The following is a 21624-nucleotide window of genomic DNA, read 5'->3' as shown; positions in this document are numbered from 1 at the left end:
AAAATGCATGTCTGAGGACGGGAAATGTTTCACACTGAGAGCACAGAGTGGCCTTTTTCTGAAGAATGATTAGTGCTCTGCAGCTGCCCTGACCTCATTATATTCACTCTGCTGAAATTCAAACTTCCTATTCCGACAGTTTGTTCGGAAGGTGAAGGAAGAGGGTTTTATTTTTTTTTTAATGCCAGTCATGGGTGATTACACATCTTCCTTCCACTGACAGCCAAGGGGAGATACAAGCCTGAACAGCACTTTTGCCCTCCAGAACCTCCCTGCTAGGAGGGCAGCTCCCTGCAAGAAGGTTTTGTGCTGAACAATTCCACCTGCCCATTTGTGCTTGCCATCCCTCTGAGCTCCAGCAGCCGCAGCTCAGATTGAGAAATCACCTCTGGCAAGCCTGAAACAGATTAGTGAAAAATTTCTTCTCCTCCTATTAAGCAATTTTCAGCACTTTATTCTGGTCAATTCAGCAGGTGACCATTCTCCCCAAGAGGGCACAGGGACCTGAGGGAGTGAAGATGAAAGCTTTTCCTCCACAGATAAATGTGGTACATTTTTAATTCATTAAGACCCTCATTTAACTCCTCTAAAAACAATAGGCTGCTCACAATGCTTGTTTAATGGGAATTACAGTGGATTACCAGCAAGCACAAATTCAAAGATAATCCATATTTGAGAACTCAATACTTCCTCACAGCTGCACCACAAGCATTGTCTGCCTGTCATCAGCATGTTTTGTGCATTGCTTGTTGTATCATTCTGCTTCCACTAACCCAAGGCAGCAATGCAAATATTTAAGCCCAGTTTAGTTCCAGCTGGTGGGTCCAGCAGGGCATCACAGGGGTGCTGATGTCCTCACTGTGCACCATCTCATCCTCCTGTCCATCACCACAACTGCTGCCATCCACGCCAAAAACGCAGCCTGTGCCTCAATGTTCTGTGCCATAAAAACCTTTCCCTTGGAGAGGAGACACATTCCTGCCCAGATCAGCTTTCTGAGAAGGGGAGACAATTTTTCAGAGACAAAACCTGCACCATCCCTGGGTCCTTACAGTCCCACAGGGCTTCCCATCTTCCCTTGTTCCCACCCACCTGAAGGCATGCCATAGGCCAAATTCCAGGTTAGGATGAATTTGTGCTGTTGCCACTGCCTTTTGGGTTGGCTTTAAGCTTTTGCAGATTGCCTCTTTACAAAGTTATCTTCTGATGCAAGTCCTAATCACTGCTGTGACCACAGGAAGGGAGATCAGTAATTCCATTTTCCATCATTATACTGTCATGCTGGAGAACAAAATGACTTTTTTTATTTCCCAAACAAAAAATTTCATGCTACGTAAAAGAAATACAAATGCAATTTTACTTAGAATTTGAGCAGGGCAAAGGCTGCCAGAGCTCCAGGAGTGTTTGGACAATGCCCTCAAGCACAAGGTGGGATTTTTGGGAGGTCTGTGCAGGGGCAGGGGCTGGACTGGATGATCCTGATGGACCCCTTCCAGCTCAGGATATTCTGTTATTCCTAACCAAAGAAGATCTTTACAAAAACCCTGCAGGTTATCCAAGAACTACAAATTCACAGTTTTGGTCGGATGTTTTCTTACACAGCACAGCCACCTGCCAAAAGTAAGCCCTGTGGAATGTACAATAGGAAATTTAAATTTCGACCCACAAAAGTGAAAATACAGCAGCTCCATGTACCTAAGGTGCTGCCCAACATCTGAGCTGCCTTCTGAAATATCAGGGAATTCAGTCTGCCACAATCAGTGTTTTTAGGCTCACCTGCTTTCTGACTGAAATCCTCAGGAAAGCACACACACAATGGCACAGGGTGATTAAAAAAGCAGGAAATTGGAGGCCCTGTGGAAGGACTCTGGCAGGTGAGCCCTCTGCAGTAGCTCCTGACTGGTGAGTGTATAAACAAACCATTCAAAGGCTAAAAAAGCATCCCACTTCCAAATGATTTTTGCAATTGATGAGACTAAGTGTGGAGGCTGGGCCCACACATCTGAAAATATTTATTTCAGACTCAGTAGATATCTATTCTCCATTTAATCACACTATATTGATCATGTGTCCATTAGAAATAACTTTTTCCGTAATCCATGTGATTCACTTTCTACAGACTCACTCTCTTATGCTTAGAAATCTGTAAAGTGTATATTTTATTCAGATAATGAGCTGCCATGTGATTCACTTTCTACAGACTCACTCTCTTATGCTTAGAAATCTGTTAAGTGTATATTTTATTTAGATAATGAGCTGCATGTAGGTTTTTTTGGTTTTTTTTTAATTACTAAAACATCAAATGGACATATAAGAAATCGATCTTTCTGGTTAAAGCTATAAAGACACCTTTAAAACAGCTTTACATCATTTAGTATCATGAGTAGTTGTAGAGAGTAGTTGAATAGATGGTACAATAAAATCTAAGATATCTTAAGTGCCTTTCAAGGAAAATATCTCTGTGTTTTTCTGAATGCTTCTGAATGCAAGCAGTTAACCTTCCATGTTGATTAATATGTTTAGGGACCACACGTCATGCATGCAATATTTATTAATCTGTTCTTTGTATTTCAGAGGTAAGTGTATAAAATACCTGCAACACCACAGCAATTGTCAGACTGGGCTTCAGAGATTAAGTAGAAGGCAACTCCACTGATAGGAAAGGGACTATAAATAAAAACACACTAAAGATTTCATTGATCAAACGCCCTCTGAATACATAATTCATCAAGGTGTTTGAGAACATTGAGATGCCTTGTTTGAACAGCAATCCACTTCTGTCAGTAATTTGAAATTTAAATTCTCACATTAGCTTCAGGGGGAAGCAGTGGGCGTACTCAGCAGGCTGGAGGTATGAGGAAGAAGAGATAAGGATTAAAATAGGAAATCAAGAAAAAAGTGTCTATTTCAAAGTGCACACTGTTAATTAATAGATTATGAGCCAAAAAAGAAAATGCATAAATATTCCACTGACAGCTTCACAGTTTAAAAATAAATTTAAATTCAGAATTAAGAAGTACTCCAGCAGACTTTTATATTTGCAGTTGGACGGATGGAGGGTTTGACTGGCCAAAGTTAAAGACACAAAAGACGGAGTGGATTATTTGCCAACAGTTCATAGAACCACAGACTACCAGGGTGATCTGGCTAGGAAGGGACCCTAAAACCCATGCAGTTCCTGCTGGAACCTGTGTTCCATGGGCAGGGACACCTCCCACTGTCCCAGGCTGCTCCAGCCCCAGTGTCCAGCCTGGCCTTGGGCACTGCCAGGGATCCAGGGGCAGCCCCAGCTGCTCTGGGCACCCTGTGCCAGGGCCTGCCCACCCTGCCAGGGAACAATTCCCCATTCCCAAGCTCCCAGCCAGCCCTGCCCTCTGCCAGTGGGAGCCATTCCCTGTGTCCTGTCACTCCAGTTCCAGATGAAGAGTCCCCTCTCCACCTTCTCTGCAGCCCCTCCAGGCCCTGGAAGGGGCTGGGAGGTCTCCACACAAATTTCTCTTCTCCAGGATGAACAGCCCCAACCTTCTCAGCCCAAAGTTGCCACTGACCCCCAAAATCATCCCAGGTCTAGCTGATCTGGCAAGCAGGGAGAAGATCAAAACACAGCTCAGCTCAGTCCTCATTCCTTGGTTTCTTTCAGAAAACCTCATCAGACAAAGCTCATCATCCTGCCTTCCAAAGAACTCCAGAGGACAGCCTACAGTCCATACAGAATAGTTTATACTGCCTGGAACTGTCAGGGAGAGGAAGGAATTCTGCTGGGAAAAGGAGGCTGGGCTGATATTCCTACTCTCTTCACAGCACCAGAAAGCATGAGGTTGCACAAGGTGGCCACCTCCCAAATTTTGTCACGAATTGTGACTTTGGAAACCTCCCAGTGAGGTGGAACACTGACAGCCTTGTTTTGGAAGGTGTGCCAGGAACTGGTGGGAACAGAGGGATGGAGAACAGTGGGAATAGAGGGATGGAGAGCTCCATCCTGAGCTCCAGGAAAGAAGCAGACAACCACCAGGCTCTAAATCCCTGCCCTCCTGCCACTTTGCTTAATGCCATCTCTCAACAGACCAGGCATTTTTCTGTCCCCTGCCTATATCCATCCACTGGCTGTGTATAATTAAGTTTTCTTCTGAAGTGCTTTTTAATAAAACTGAAGCTGCTGCCTAAGCCTTTCTCACACATCTGCTCTATCCTCATGGTGTCAGTTCATCTATAATTAAACACCAGGAAGCTTTATCACCTATCAGTCATCATTCATCCACGAGCTTGTCTTATTTATCTAATTAAAAAGGTATTTATTGTCAACATATTATGCACGTGCCCAGTGGAGAAGCCTTGTACTATTTCATTTAATTTGTGTGCAATAATAGCCACAGCAAAACGCTTGTGAAATCGAGGAGTGTTAAAATAAAAAACAGTACCTTCGGAGCTGGTATTATCAAGGAATTCTCATGTAAGCTTCATATACAGATGGAATATGGAATTGCTACTGTCTACTTTAAAATGGATTAGGCCTTTGGTTTCTTTTTCAGGTTAATAAATAAATTTTATTATCATTTATCTGACAGCTTGGTTAGTGAAGGAAAATTCATTTTGCTGAAAGATGGAAAATGAGAAAATATATATAGCACCACATTCAAAACAAGGCAAAATAAGGAAAGACAAAAATCAGTATACATTAAAATTTTCCAGCTGCTGAGAAGAAAAAGACAGAAGTCTACAGAGGTGTCTTGCTTGCAGATTTATAATAAAAGTTTAATTTTTCAATTATATCCCTGTAATATCCTGTCCTGCAGCACTGATTACTTCCTTGGCTCACTGAAAATTAATTTTGCGTAGTGCAAAACTGTCTTTGGCAAACAAACCCCATCAAAACAAAACAAAACCCCACAATCTACCTTCTCATCTAAGACTTGCCAATCCTTATCCATTAACAAATCCACAATAACAAAAATGAGGAACTGACCTGTTAATGTCTGTAAGAAATTATTAAAGACTGAGGACCCTGATTATGTCCTGCCACTCTCTTGTCCTTAATTAGCTTCTACTCTAATTAGTCTTTAAGTAGGCAGAACACCAGGCTCTCCAGACTCTAGATCTTGCCATAGTTTATAAATAATCCCCACTATTCACTTGGAATTTTGCAGTTCAGTGCTGTTGTGACACAGCCAGCATTGGAGCCAATAACCTATAAATTAATGTCTGAAATTGTTGTGTCCTGCAGCACCCTGAGGCTGGTACCTCTGCCAGACCTAAACTTGGGGTGAGGGAATTACCTGCATTAGTCACCACACAAGGATTCCAAAACCCATTCCAGGATGCCACTGCCAAGGTTATGAGCTGCCTCCAGGAAAGGGAAAAAAACCCTACAGCTGTGGACATATGTTTCTGTTTCCATCAGCTAAATGCTCAGGTGAAATTGCTCAAATGAAACAATCTGATTTCTCTTTTCTTCTTCTTGTCTTCACCTACATTAAGGCAGTCACGTTTTTGCTCCAGGGGACAATGGAGACATTGTTACATGAGAAAACCTACTTTTGTGAGAGCACACAATGGAAGAATAATATTTGGAGATGTCAGGTGGTGGCAGGTAAACCTCCACACAGGTGCACCTTTATGCAGGCAGCACCGGGCTCTACCTGGATTCATTTTCTGAATTCCATCTCAAATTGGCTAAGTCTTAACCACTGGAAAGTTTTCAAGACGAAAAGCACTTGTCAACATGACTCAGCCAAGAAATATATGTAAAAGCAGAGAACTCAATTACATTTGGAATGCTGGTGCCCTGCTAAGGAGCAGCAATTTCAGGTGTGACAGAAGTTTTGAGGTTAATGATTTGGAAGCCCTAACTGAGACTCAACTTTCTGATGCCAAGGTAATGGCCTTTAAATAAATATCCAGCAAATGTTTAAAAATAAACACTAAATACTACTGAAGACAGGAATGCCTGGTTTAAAAAAAAAAAAAAAAAGAAAAAAAAAAGTGAAGATGAGAAATAAAAAAAACCCAAAAAAAAAAAAAACAAATCAAAACAAAAAAAAAAAAAAAAAAAACAAAACCAAAAAAACCCAAAAAAAATTAAAAACAAAAAACAAAACAAGTGAAGATGAGAAATAACAATATGAATAGCCAGCTGAGATTCAGGTTGATTCAAGCAATTTGAAAGGCTTGGATGGGACATTCATACTCACCTGTCCAACAACATCCAAGCCTGTTGCTAATACAAATTTCCTTTTTTTTTTTTTTTTTTCACTTGCATATCTCTCTTTGGAATAAACAAGTGAAGATGAGAAATAACAATATGAATAGCCAGCTGAGATTCAGGTTGATTCAAGCAATTTGAAAGGCTTGGATAGGACATTCATACTCACCTGTCCAACAACATCCAAGCCTGTTGCTAATACAATTTTCCCTTTTTTTTTTCTCTTTTTTTTTTTTTTAACCTTTGTTCACTTGCATATTTCTCTTTGGAATAGAAATACATGTTCTGGTTGATGCATCATGAAACTCCAGTGGTGTCTGAAAATTACATGTGTCACCATATTCACAATATGATCTACCCAACTGTGGGCTGGTTTTGCAAAGGGACCTCAGAAACAGAAAAGTCAGAAATAATGAATCTGTATTTTTAGCTTGGCAAAATGAGAACACGTCAAGAAACAGGAGTTGGTGTAGAGCTGGGAGTGGTGTGAACAAAACCATGAAGAAGGGGAGTGTCTGGCTAACACTGCCTCAGGGTAACACGAAAAACTGGCTTTTTTTTTCTGTAAATCTAGCTCAAGGAAAGGTTATAACAGCATCAGGAACATCTCAACCTTGCAAATCACTGCATGAGAGAAGCTGTGAAGGGAGGATTGCGGTCTCTGGCAGGCAAACAGCCTGACAAGCCTTCCTCCCCCTGTCCTCAGATGTGATGGTTGATTTGGTGTCATTTAGAGCAGAAAAGGTGTAAATGCATGCCAGGCATGCAGGGGGCCACCAGCTCTGTGCCTCTCAAGCGTTGTGCTGGAGGGCAGAAAGTGGCAGGGCAAACAGGAGGCTGAGAGGTCTCACAGCAAAGAGTGGATAAAGACTCACTTGGGCAACACCACATCCCTCTAAAACTGAATTTTACATCACCCCAAACTCTCCAGCCCTTACAAACCCATCCCTGCTGATTCCAGTGCCTTGACGTGATTTCTCCAAATCTCCTGCTGTGTTATTCCCTATGTTTAGCCATGCAGCACATGGGCAGAGCTTTCTTGTCCCAAACAATCCCAGGTGTTCCCAGATTTTGGAAGGACAACACTCACCCCAAAGAGAAGTGGCACAAACTTCATGTGTCTATAAAAAAAAAGCTTTGCTCTCCTGCCCTCCTGTTCTTCCCCTTGCTTGTCTCCCTCACCATTACTGGCTGGGGGATACTTGTTTGGACAATTTGTTTGGACAATTTGTTTGAACAATTTGTTTGGACATTTTGCTTACACATTTTGCTCCAGGATGGCTCTCAGTAACACTGATAAATATTTGATGGCTTTGCCTCTTTTTAACGCTTTGGAGCTCACAAAGTGTTTTGATTCACTTAAAGAGTCAACAGGCAACTCGACACAGCCTGACAATGTGTTATTTTTATTTGGACATCTTCTGTTTTGTATCTTCAAATCTGGTTTTACTTCAGCTGAAACAATTGCTCAGGTTCTGAGCAGTTTTATCAACACAACTGGGTATAATCTGTTTCTTTTGTTATTTTTTTTCATTTAACATTTTTAGTCAGTGCTGTAGCTACACAGATATACAACTAGAAAGGAGTTTTAATATCAAGATATTCTTTCCTAACCTGGTGTTCCAGCACAGTTTGACACTGACACAGCACTTGAACAGAAAAATAATTTTGTATTTGTGACACACAGCAAACCCAGGAGGTTCACTCCTTGGAGAAATGTTTTCCTATTTAAGGGTGAGTTTTATCCTAAAGGATTTAAGGTTTTCTTTATAAAAGTATATAATTTTTCAGGATAGCTTGATAAAAGTAGAATTTTGTTCAGGTAGTTCAGTAGTTTCCCAAGGATCAGCACCAGAGGGAATAAAGCAGAAACTCTTTGGATGGTTCACATCCCCAGCAGAAACCAAATGATTTATCACCACTTTACTCCAGTTTTACACTTGTGCAACCTCAAGGTTTAGCCAGTCATGGCAGAACACTGAAGTGATGAGTAATGAACCATTTTCCTCTGTGAACAAAAAATAACCCCTGTGAAAATATTTTATAGAGTTGCTCAGGAATCTGGGGAGGGGGGAAGATCACAATATGAACTAGGTGCTGATGAAAGCTCATTCCTGTGGCCAAATCATAGTTCAGACCCTGGTGATTTTAATTACTATGTGGAGAACTTTGCAATATGTAAAAAAAAAAAAAAAATCAACAAAAAAAACCCCCATTTTTCAGACTCCTGCTAAAGTCAGTGAATATTCTCTGTATTCTGTAGTGTCTTTAGAAAATCACACCTCTGTGAGCTTCTACACCATAAAACAAATTTCTTTCAACCTTTTTTCTACAATTAGCACCTTTTTCAACAACCCTCTCATAAATTATTTTCTCAAGTTAAATACCTTTATCTTTTCTAGATAAACACAAGGCCAGAGGTACCATTTTTTAACTTAACAGGTCTCTTACTTTGATGTCAAATACTCCTTGGGGGATCTATATAAGTGGAATATAAAATATTTATTTCTACACTCTTGAATAATTAACCCCTTTTAAAGAAGCACATGAGAAATCTCATTTCTTTCTGGCATGAGACCTAGAATGAAACTCACCCTCACCAAACAGTGGAGTTTTCTTGCACTTTTGTCCCATTTCCTCAGTTTTGGTTATTATCACTCTTCTCATTCTAAATGTAGAGGATGAAACACTGATGCCACTGTTAGATTTTAATTCACCTCAGTACTTTGAATCAAAACAATTTTGGAAAGAGCCTTTCATTTTATCTCACTTCTGCTATTTAGGATTCATTACAACATTGACTCTGCTGCTGATCATTTTTGAATATTGACCATTTTCCCTCAGTTTTACACCCAGTCCACTTGTAACAGCTGACATGCAGAAAACCATCTGAGGAAAACACAAGCATGTAATTAGCTTCCAAATTGCTGGTTGTATGTTCAAGCTTGAGTGATGCAACAGCTACATGACAATTGTTATGAATGCTTTGACAGATGAATAAAGCAAGGAATTATTTTAAGTGTTATTAAGCAATCAAGGGAGTGTGTGAGCAACATTCTGTGTTAACAAGGCTCACATTAATCTCATTCTGCACATCCTGCAGCTTCTAATAAGGACATTTTTATTTATGCTTAAGGAGAGTGAAAAGTGAAATAATTTGAGGAGAGACCAGATTTGTGCAGCTCTGTCTCTAATTCTCCAAGTTTTTGGGCTGATGCATGAGTATGTGCTCTGTGCCCTGCCACAGATGGCAGAACCCATCAGGAAGGGGTCCTGATTAATGCCACAGGAATTCTGACACAGGCTGCCAGAAACAGATGAGTCCCCTCACCCTACCATGAAAGTGCATTTGCTCAGGCTGTATCTATTAGTCACAGAGTATAAATTTATGAATATTTATCCACTCTGACCATATCTGGGGATGCTCTAAATATCATCAGAAATTCATTGCCATGGATGTCAAGAGCTTGATTTACTGCTTTTGGAGAGACACAGACATGGTAAATGGGAAAACAAATGCACCATCAGTGCCTCTCACCACATTCCCTCTCCTGTCTCTGCTCACAGACGTGTCCAGTGCCACCTCTCACCCTTCTCTGTGCTCCACAACTTCTCCTGCTCCTTCTCCAAGCCATTCTGAGACAGGAACAGGATTAAAATAAGTCCAGTACAAGCCCTTTCCCTGCTTTTCCTCTGTTTTTGCACCAAAATTCAAACATTCTGGAATAGAAAATCTGTATCCTTTTCAGTTTCAGCAGCATCCTTATGCATCACACACAAGAGGCCTAGAAGGACACCCAAATCTGATAAAATATTTCTCATTAGCTGGGCCTAGGTCTTCACAATCACCAGTAATCAGTGAAATTAAGCAGGTGAATTAAAATAGACAGTCTAGACACAGCCATCACTGCTTGAAGAGTGAAGTCACCACTGGAAAAATAATTCCCATGCATTTAGTTCTGTGGATTTTAAGCAGAGGATTAAGCACTTTTTTAGCATAAAGAAATTCAATAAAGTCTTGCTAAATCTAAATGCTAACTTTTTAGCCCTGCTTTGCTGAGGTGGGACATTTCTGGGAGAAAAAAAAAAGGTAAAAAGTTAAGTAAAGAAAACAGTATGAAGAGAAATAAAAATAGAAAGATTAATAGCTTCATGCAGCAAATCTGAAGTTTGAAACGTGCACTGAACTGAGCAATCACTTCAGCAGAGCAAGCAGCATTTGCAAGAGTTAGTGAAATCCTTTCCCAGACCATGAGTTTTGGTGTATTTCTGTGCACAGGATTTTCTCCAGCAGGTTTCCTGGGGTCCATTATGATTTAAGGGATTACTGGCCTTCCCAGACAGTTCTGCTAGACGGAATATTCCAATTCAATGCAGTAAAGAAAACTTCATGTTCAGTCCAAAGAACAACAGAAACAGGTATTTGAGGCAGCTTTATGTCATTAACAGAGCCAAGCTTTCCTCTTATTCTCCGCCATGCTATTTTTGACACCAGGGCTTTCCATCAGCCTAATCTCAATCTCTGCCAACACCTGATCAAAATCTCAGGCCCCTACATTACCTGCTCCTTCCTACTACAAAAAAAATGTGAAAACAATTCTGCCTGAAAAGCTGCTTTGGGAAGTTGAGGTTTAATGGCACCATCAAGAGCCCTGTGCAGAAGTACTCACACAGAAAGTGCACGTTTGCTCCTGCACCCAAGGAAGCACAGGGAATTTCAAATATTGCCTTCTTTGTTGCTTTTAGCACAGTCTCCTTTTCTTAGCTTCCCACCCTTTACCCTCAAAGGCTGAAAATGCTGGAGCATGGTGTACTTCAAAAGCCAGCAACTGTTCCAGCACTGCTGGTTACCTCAACCACACACCATCTTCCCTCCCTCTTAGTGTAATTTACCTCTGAGGAGAAATTCTTTGGCCTCCCACATTAAAACACCCCACCGAGGTTCTCAGTATTTAACAAAACTAATGCACAGTGTGATAAATTAAACTATTCCAACCCACAACTTACCTAAGAGGGGCTTAAAAAGCTCAGGTAAAACACAACTTGACTTAAAACCTTTGTTGAAAAGGCAGGGGAAAAGCATCAAAAAACGTTACCAGAAAGGTAATGGAGGAAGAAGTTATCATTTCCATTTTTTAAGCTCTTCTCTTGTAATCTCACAGCCTGAAATATGAAATAAATTTCCTGGAAGCATTTCAGTGAAATGCATTATAGATGAATCATTGGAGACACATATCTCACCAGATTTGTCACAGCAATAAAACCCTGACCTAAGGAACATGCCCTGAGACAGCAGAGGGTAGAGTCCTGTCAGTCTTACTGAGTAATAACTCCTCCATCAGCAGTCAATTATTGGGCTATTACCAGTGACAAAAACCTGTGAGAAGTGCTCCAAACTGGAGAGCTGAGAGACTTTTCCCAGGAGAAATGGCAGCCTCTGAGGTCAGCAGACAATGCTCATTTTTTTTTCCTGCCCTGGGCTTTCTGCCTCACAATATCCCACCCTTCCCTGGGGAGCTGGGAGAAATGGTGATGGTGGATCCCAGTTCCTTCCACTTCCCATGGAAATAAATCACCCCATTCCCACGTGGATGGTGGAAGCCTAATTATCTACTGCTCAGTTAAAAGAAGACAATGCACAGGTACCACCACCACCACCACAAGGAAAAAAGCTGTGCTTTGTTGAATTTAATTCTGCCTTATTCATTCGAGCTGAATGAAGAATCACTCTATATTTTTTGGTACCACTTTTTCCCCTAGTGATTCATGTCTTCTACAGTTTTTGCAATTTTATCATCAAAGGCTTTATATTTTTAATTTTTTTTCTTTCTCTGGCAGCCCCCCATTGTTGCTCAGGTCACACAGCACAGCTCTCCTCCCCAGCCCAGCCTGGAACAGTGGCAGGTGAGTGTTCAGGTGATGAGGGTCACTTATCAAAGCTCTCCTGGGGCACAGAAAGGCGCTGAGACATTTCTGATGTTGGCTCAGGTGGGGGAAAACTGTCTGGTGTGAGTGATGGCACAGTGCTGCTGCCAGTGCCATGGGAAAAAAAGGAGAGAATGGAGCAAAAATAGATGGAAAAAGGAAGAAGGGAAATTCAGGGAAGTTAGGGAAGGGAAAAGAGAGAGAGAGAGTGAGAAAGGGAAGGAGGGAAGGAGGGAAGGAGGGAAGGAAGGAAGGAGGGAAGGAAGGAAGGAGGGAAGGAAGGAAGGAGGGAAGGAAGGAAGGAAGGAAGGAAGGAAGGAAGGAAGGAAGGAAGGAAGAAAGGAAAGGAAAGGAAAGGAAAGGAAAGGAAAGGAAAGGAAAGGAAAGGAAAGGAAAGGAAAGGAAAGGAAAGGAAAGGAAAGGAAAGGAAAGGAAAGGAAAGGAAAGGAAAGGAAAGGAAAGGAAAGGAAAGGAAAGGAAAGGAAAGGAAAGGAAAGGAAAGGAAAGGAAAGGAAAGGAAAGGAAAGGAAAGGAAAGGAAAGGAAAGGAAAGGAAAGGAAAGGAAAGGAAAGGAAAGGAAAGGAAAGGAAAGGAAAGGAAAGGAAAGGAAAGGAAAGGAAAGGAAAGGAAAGGAAAGGAAAGGAAAGGAAAGGAAAGGAAAGGAAAGGAAAGGAAAGGAAAGGAAAGGAAAGGAAAGGAAAGGGATAATGCTAAGCATGCTTTAATCACAACAATGCCTTAACTCACTATTTAAATTTTTTTGGTGTAATACTCACATTAAAGGCTCATACAACCCAACCATCCACTTCTAAGAGATTTCTTAACTTGTTGACATTTCAGCCTGAACAAGTAATCATCAAAAACTTTCTAAACATTGCCTCCCATAGATTTATGATGGCAGGAATGAGCTTCTCACTGCTGTATACACTCACTGCACTGACTGACTGGAAGATCACAGTGATCACAGTGTTTTCCAATCCAGCAAAGTTCTCTCCTATTTTATTACATAAATTAGGAGAATACAAAAGTCATCATGAGCTCTTTAAGTACATCTTTCCCTAAAAAGGGATAACTGAGGTGTGAACTTCACACTCCCTCTGGAAGGTTCTGGTGTCATTTTCAGTAGAAAAATGACAATTTCTGCCAGGTTGAACTTTTACCAGAAGAAGGAGTTGTGTGAGACAGAAAACCCGAAGTCTCGTTTGTCACCCTCTGAGAATGCCAGATTCCAGGATAGATCTGTGGTTTCTCCTACCTGAGTCACTGGTGGTGGCAGACCACACTTTAAATAAACTTCTGCATTAGAGCTCCAAAAATGTGAACCACAAGCAATGAATTAAACAAATGCAGAGAGAGGATCCCCAGGGAGCCCTGGGCTCACCACAGGCTCCGAGTGCTTTTAAGGGGGTGGAAGTTTATCAAAAGAGAAGACAAGTCCAGCTTATTACAGTATGGGGATACAATGCTAAAGGATTTCTTTCCAAATAAATTACATATACCTGCAAAGACTCGAAAAAAAACCTTTTGAAGGGAAGAGAGCATGAACACTGGTCAAAAAAAAAAAATTAAAAATGCACATTTATCATTAAAAAGCAAAAACCATGCAGCAGCTCATTCTACCCACAATTACACACATGACTAAGTTTAATCAGGCCCTGAAGTCAGGAACAAACAGGGAGTGTGAGCACCGTAGCAATCGTGTTTAAAGTAAAAATTACATTCCTTCTGATGGAGCAAGGGATGGCAAGGTGGCACAAGCCTCCCCCTGGCAACTCCTGGGACCTTCAAACACACGCTCAGAAACCTGATTACGTTTCTCTGGTTTGCTTGGGTGTTTCTGAGAGCTCCTAAAAATATGTTGAACCCTTTCAGAGCTCTCTGAAGAAGCAGGGTTTATGTGTAAAAAAAGGAAATAATTTAATTCCTGGTGGCAAAGGTCCCATCAAATTGACCTGCATCTCGAAATTTCAGCAAAGCCAAATGCAGAGAGATAAGGTATCACTTTCCTTCAATTTACATTTAGGCCTGATTCTGACAGTCACTCCATTTTATCACTCAAGAAAGAAGTACCAAGCCAGCAAAAGTCAAATTTCAATTAAAAAAAAAAAAAAAAAAAAAAGTAAAGGCAGTAATAGTGACATTAAATGTACTGAAGCAGACTTATAAAACTGAATTTTTTGGCACACAGAACAACCACTAAGTCAGAGTCACAGTGCTTGGTGTAAACAGGGAATTCCTCATTAAAAAAAAAAAAAAAGACAAGGAAAAACAGGTATTTCTCAGTCAGCTGGATTAAGAGTATGTCTTAACACTTGCTTCTCAGATTTATGGAGCACTTCCTCTGTAAGAACTTTTTTAAAAGTATTTTTCTAGTCTTATTCTCAGGAGAATCCAGCGTATTTGCATCCATAATAATGTTTTTCCTGTATTTAAGATGCCTTTCCCCAAACCACTTCTGTAATTGTACATCTACTCAACAGCAGGCATGCATTAAATAGCACAGAAATTATGAATACCCTCGAGCAGCAGGAATGGATTATATTTTGAAATATACAGAATAACTTATAGATATTTTGAGCATTATCCAGCAAAGCCTTTCTCCTAGGAAACACATGTATCAATGAGGACCATAAAAGATCCTTTATTAGCAAAAAATGAAAGACAGAAATAAAAAGGTTTTGTTCGTCTTAATTCATTAAAAAACACCTCAATTTTGATAAATCAAAGTGCAAAGGTGTAAGTTGCACTAGAAATGGAAGCTTTTTTCTCATTTATCTTTATTTTAGTCATAGAGACTCCATCTCTGATCCACTGCAGTCTCTGACTGCAGATTTTGTCAAATAACTTATTTTTTAATTTTTAAAATTATAAAATTAATTAATTAATAATTTTTTAAATTATATTAAAATTTTTGCCATCCTCAGTAAGTACTGTGTGCTCTCTAGTAGGTTCCAGCACTCTTAAAGTGAAAATATTACAGAAACATCCAGTTATTTACAGGATTCAGGCTGACAGGCCATACAGCTAAGCCTCTATATTGAATGCATATTGCACACAGCTAATAGTGCCATTCATATGCAGCCCCCAAAGAGATTTGGGTAATGCCTCAATAAGCATAACTTCTAACTGTGGATTGGGAATGCTCTTATTAATTTTTTTTTCTCCTCCAATTATGAAATGCAAATTGTGAAAAGCAGAATTTGCATCTTAACTTGACTTATATATTATCTCTGCCTTGCACCTTAGGAAATTGCCAGATATTAAGTTAGAGTTAAAGCTGCACCAAGACCATCAGGGTGTACTGGAATCAGAGTAATTTTATTTTGCTTCCTGGCTCAATTGTGTTTTGAACAGAAAGATCTACTTTTTGTCTTTACATATTTTTAAAATGTGTAAATTAAGAGCCATAGGTCAGCTGTTAATAAGTAAAAGTAACATCTGTCTGTCCAAAGAAGCATTTCCCTCCACTGGATATCTCTGATTTAAGAACAACCTGCTAGAGAGCTGGATAAACCTCATTCTTGGCAGCTGGCTAACCCACTAATTATTCTACATTTCTACTTTATCCTAAAGTACATCTTTATTTCAGCAAATAATTAAACAGTTCACTTAGAGACCTTGTTCCACAAATCCTAGTTCAGTTCCTTGCTGCTCTCATGGCTACTTTCACTAAGCTTAATATTATCCAAAGCACATTGCCAAGGTTCATTAGAAATGTTGATTTAGCCCTTGAATAAATTGCCACAGTAATACTAGATGTCCATATGGATAAATACAATTCAACTCATTTTCCTGCCACTGCACCCACACACAAAGCATGAGAAAGGCAGCACTCCTTTTGCTCTAATTTCTGTGTCAAGCACATTTTTATTTGCATTCTTCTGAGTATTTTTGGTCATATCCAAGAATATATTTTCATTCCAAGGAGCAGAGAATTGCCACACAACTAGCCTCAGCATCCATAAATCTAAAATATTTGCAGAAATAGAATCCTTTAGGTTTTGATGACTTAGTACTTACTGTAGATGCTCTTGAGTTTAGGATAAATGCTACTTTCTTAGCATACTGTGAAGTCTTATGAGAAGTACATGAAAGTTAAGACACAACTTTTTTTAAAGGTTAAGACACAACTTTTCTTATGTGATAACACTGAAAAACACTGTGTTTTCAAAAAGCAATCTGAAAGACAAAGGGAGAATAAAACCTTGGGTGCTTTCCTTTGTTATAAAGGTATTTTTAAGTCTTTTTGTTTTTTAGGATGTTGTACCAAGGAACTCAGGATGCAGCAGCTTTAGGGCAGCATCAGGCTGCAGGTGCTGGGTTTGTGGCAGCCCTTCCCTCCCCTTGAGAGCACTGGTGATGTCACCAGAAATTCCACATGGGAAACAACCCTAAATAAGCTCTATCTGATAAAGCAAGATCTGTGGGAGAAGGGTTTTGTGTGACTTGGCCTCGAAGCACTTACATTTTTATTTACATTAAGGAGCCAGCCCTGGCTGCAGGTCTGAGCAGGAGAGCCCAGAAGGAGGGAGGACTCCTTGGTGCATTTGCAGACGTGATCATGAAATCAGATCAAATCTGGCACTTGATCCCAGAACATGCTCCCCATCTCCCTGTTTGTGATGGAGCACTTCCAGAGGTGAAGGAACTTCCAAGTCAACTTCCCCCACTGCCACCTCTTGGCTTGGATAAATAAATTTTAATTTTAATTTTTTTTTAAATTTTTGCTCAGTGACACAACACTGGAAAACATTTTGGGCAGGACCCCAGCGTGCTGTCAGCTTAAGACAAAGCCCTTTGCAGCACCAAGGATCTGGCATTCCATCAGCACAAACTACTGGAGTAATTACAAATTGCTCCACAAAAAGAACACCTCTATGTGTGAACTGGATCACGGTGTTAATTCTCCATCTCCCCACTTCTGACAGGATGAGGAGAACTGAAAATTATTAGCCAAGCAAATTGACTGAAAACTTGATTAGCAGCTGGCAAAAGGCTTCAGGTGAAACTCAGAGACTTCAGTGACGTTGAGAAAAATAACCAGGAAAGTGGAAATTATTTCAGTTCAGCTTTTGTAATGTTTCAGGTAAACAGGGATATTTCCTATCTTCCTATCTAATCCAAGAATTTCCACTGACACATAAAGTGCAAGAAAGGAAAATGGAGATAGAGACTGATATAGAATGGATGTTCCAAATGTCCAGAATCAAAATGAAACTAATTATGTTGTAGCCAATAAGAAGAGCCACTCTTTAGATTCAGCCCTAACTCAGAGCAGAAATTCTTTGCACATATGAAAATCATAACACTGCTCTGTTTCTACTAAAATTTTCCTTATTTCAAAGAATTAAAACAAAAATATCATTATCTTCTTAGTTGCCTCCCTATGCACAGGACTCAGATTTTCATAAACAGACAATTACTCAGTGGAAGGCCTCTGTATATTTGCAATACTTTGCCTCAACAGGTTTTCCTTCAACAATCAATATTAAATAAAATGAAGCTGAATTTCAGGCAAGCACAGCCAGGCTGTCAAAATCAAACTGACCAAATACAAGGGAAAGGACATTTTCCATTGCAATGGAGTGGGATGTAAAAGAACAAAAAAACAAGGTCTGGCATATTTCTACACCATCCTAAAAAATTGCAATTTTTAACTAACAAAACAGGATTATAAATTCAAGCATTCCTAGCTGGCGTCAAACCACAACTTTTACGTCAAAATGAGATAATTCTCCTGCTGATTTAAGCAGAAATCTTTGCTAATCATGGGAAATGTCTTTGTAATCTACTTGTGTCCATGGCTGTTGAAAGAGTTTACAATCCATGGAATATTACAGATAAAAATTAAAAATATGTATTTTCAAATGTAATTTGTCATATATTTAGAAAAAAAAATAGTTTTTTGAAGAAAATACTACCAATTCCGACAGAGCTCTGAGGCAACTTTATAGCATAGCTATAGGCACCTCCCAGAACATGTGGAAAGATTTCCAGAAGTTGAAATGGACACAAGAAAAATACTTTTAACTGTTACAAATCCTGACCCCTTTTGTGTTGTAAGAGCAAACTGTTTTTTCTGCCTGGAGACTTCACGTTCAGAAAAAATCCTATTAAAGACAAAATTGAGAGGTAATTTCCTTGCATTGGAATCCCAAAGGCAGAATCTCAGGGTGCTGAGAATCAGGGTGGTGGGTTTGGAATCCCACGACCCTGATGAGGTCTGTGAACATAAAAACATTCCAATACAATTAAAACCTGCTTACTGTTCCTGGGCTGGCTGCTCTGCCTCGTAAGCAGCCACCTTAGCTCCTGTCCCTGCAGGTTTGGCTGTCCTTTGCCTTCTTTTTCTCCTGGGAGCTGGGTCCACGACGTCTGGGCTGCCCAGCAGGGAGGAATCCCTTCGTTCCAGAGCTGCCAAGAGGAAAAACAACCAAGGTCAAAAGAAATCTAACATCTGAAGTGTCTCAAGACAACCCCTAAAATATTTCTTTTCTGTGTCTTTCTTACAAAAATCTCTGTAGTCCCAAAAGGGCCTCAGAAGTGGGAGAAGTTTGTGACATAGAGGCATGTTCAAAAAGACTGAATTTAGACTGGAAAGATATTTTTCCCTCTGTACCCCTTAGTAGCCAGTGGAGAGAATGACCAGCAGCCTTAAACTGGACAAAGTGTCTGGACTTTCACTGCCTCCTTTGCTGAAGCTGGCTCTGTCCAGGTTCATCCACCTATTTAAATTACCATGTAAATTCATAAAACGTGCTTTATCTACACTTAAACAACAAACCCCTCTCCACTTTGACAATTACCTACTCAAAACTCAAATGCCAAGACAAAAAAATCCTTCCTTAAGCTAAAATCCTCCATAAAATAAAAAAAAAAAAACCCTATTAATGCATTCAGAAGTTATGCAGACATTTTAATTCCAGCTATCAACATCCTGCAGTGCATTTTCATTTGGTACGTCTGCTTTCAAAATGAAATTGTAAATGACCTATAATTTTCAAGACAACGATATCCAGAACAGCAAAAATTTCAGCTGGAATATATTCAATAACAATGTGGTGACTGAGGCTGAAGCTATTAGAGTAACTTCCCTGTTTATTAGGTTTCTGTGCATTTTAGGGTGGTTTAATCCTAATGTGGATGAAAGATGCCATAATTTGAGACTCAACACAAACGTTTTTCACAGAAAGTAAATAACGAATCCTTTTCCCCCATTCCTTTCACAATTGTTACCCACGTGTACTGAAAACGAAGCAGGGAGGGAACACACAGCCCACAAGTGGCATTTTCACCATTTCTCAAAGAAACATGTTTCTGGCCAACAACACTGATAAATTAATCAGAGGCTCCCTAGAGCCTCTGCCCTCAGTGAAGCACAAGCTTAACATTTAATAATATTAAATATTCACCAGCATGCACTACACAACATCCCAGACTTGCAGATACTTGCAGGGTGACAACAGGTATTAGCTGACATATTTCCAAGGCACAAGGTAATTAACAAGTTCCAAAGTCCAGCACAGACAAGATACATTCCTGCAATAAATGCTGAGAAGGGTTAAATGACATCCTAAGCCTCCACACTAAACTTTAACCAGATATGCATAGTTTTCCAGTGTTAAATGCTGAAAATATATTTATGATAGTTACTCTTTACCTGTCTGGGGCAGCGTGTCCAACATTTGCACAAATACTATTTTATATATTTCAACATCACTACTCAAAGTTGGCCTCTTCAAAATGAGTACACACAGAACAGCTGGCTGTCAAGAACCCAACAACTGGAATAAATTTACTATCATAATTCCTACCCTTCCTTTTTGCTGTTCTCCTCCCACACCCTCTATTTCAGCCAAAAAGTAAATCCAGAGGTGAACCCCATATACAAAACCTAAATTTTGCCAGCATAATAAAGAAATTTTTCTCGGTTTTCACCTGTGCAATGTGCACTGGTGAGCACAGACCTCATGTTCAGCAGTTTTTTGCTGTTTAGGCACAGAATTCTTCTGTGTCTAAAATTAATTTTAAAAATACTTTATTTTCTTCTGTTTCTAAAAAAATAATTTATTTGAATTATACCAAAAGAAAGGCTTAAAGATTGAATTCAGGCAGGCCAGAATTCAATCTCACAAATAGCAGCAGACTGGCTCATGGGTGAGGGTTGATCACCACAGGCTTGGGGATTTTTGTTGTGTTTGTTTCTTTCTTGTAAACTAAAACTCTCAGAATTGCTGAAGAAAAGATGGAATACACTTGACTCTCACAGTACCATGCATCACCACTGGACTTTAAACACACACCCACTACTGCTACCCAAAAATAATTCCCATTAATGAATTCATTTATAGCACTTGACCAAAAGCCAAAGAAAGCTTCAGCAAAATATTATTCATTGCTCAATGTAAAAATCTTTTGGAAAAATGAGAGACAGTCTTAGGGACAAGCCTAACTTTTCATCCTGAAAATATTTTCTGTCCAAATTTAAGCGATGTTTTAAGGAAGGAAAGTTCCTTGACTCATAGTGAAATTAAATTTCTTACTTTTATATTATGTAACTCAGTAAGAATGATTGTTATACATTTGAGAGGAATGTACAGAAGAAAGTACTGCTGGATGAAAAACAGTAATTAAACCTCCTACACCAAACATTGATTAAGAAAAGAAAATATTCCCAATAGATAACACACTTCCTGCAGGTGAGTAACTGCAAGAAATGATTGATAAGAGAGCAAGAAGGGGATCACAGTTCAAGTACTAGAAGATAAAAGTACTAGGAGATAAAAGGCTTTAAATAAAAACTCCTGCTGGTTGGAAGGTTTTATGTTGTTTTGGGGGTTCTCTTTTTTTGTAATTTTGGAAAGTGATATTATTTGGTGGGTTGAAGGAGTTTTCCAATGGGGTATTCTAGAAGATAACTGAAAACTAAAAATAGTTGTCATTGGTTTGGAAGAGCCAGGATGAAATTAAATCAATGCAGCCTCACAATGCTGGGGACCTGGAAACAGAAGATGCCTTTAATACAGAAACAGGTCAGGATTCATAAGACATTTGGAAATACAGCATAAAGATCACTGAAACTACAAAAATTCACTTCTGCACCCCAATTACGCCAGGCAGTCATGGTAGATTCTACAATACTCTTTTGCATTACTTTATTTTTACATACAGAAGTCAATTGTTTAAAAATAAATATCTTCCAATTTGTCATATCCACCTTTCAGTGTGAAAAAACCAGTAACTGTACCCAAATCTTCATTTGGGTACACCATCACCTCTAATGAAAAACCCTACAACTTTGACTTCCCTAATTGTTCATGGGAGTGTCACTGAGAAAACAGGTTCCAGATCTTCTCAGTACAGCAATAAAGGGCTAAAATCAGCACCAAAACCTTAGTTTTGCCATAAAAAATATAAACAGGGACCAAAGCAAGCAAAAAGCAAGAAGAAATTTTCCAAAACTGAGGAATTTGTTTGTCTACAATGACCTAACTTCACAC

The 21624-nt window shown here is 39.6% G+C and overlaps 1 protein-coding gene across 1 annotated transcript in view; it reads right to left on the bottom strand.

The window, feature by feature from the left end:
- XRCC4 (X-ray repair cross complementing 4) overlaps window positions 1-21624 on the bottom strand; it is a 147786-nt gene that overhangs the window by 39160 nt on the left and 87002 nt on the right. Inside the window, exon 8 of the mRNA XM_041426662.1 lies at window positions 18391-18538. Coding sequence (XP_041282596.1) covers window positions 18391-18538 — 148 coding nt within the window. The remainder of the gene's footprint in view (window positions 1-18390; window positions 18539-21624) is intronic.

Source organism: Onychostruthus taczanowskii, unplaced genomic scaffold, assembly GCF_017590055.1.
Source record: "Onychostruthus taczanowskii isolate IOZ18803 unplaced genomic scaffold, ASM1759005v1 scaffold92, whole genome shotgun sequence".
NCBI lineage: Eukaryota > Metazoa > Chordata > Aves > Passeriformes > Passeridae > Onychostruthus > Onychostruthus taczanowskii.
This window is presented reverse-complemented; position numbering and strand designations above follow the sequence as displayed.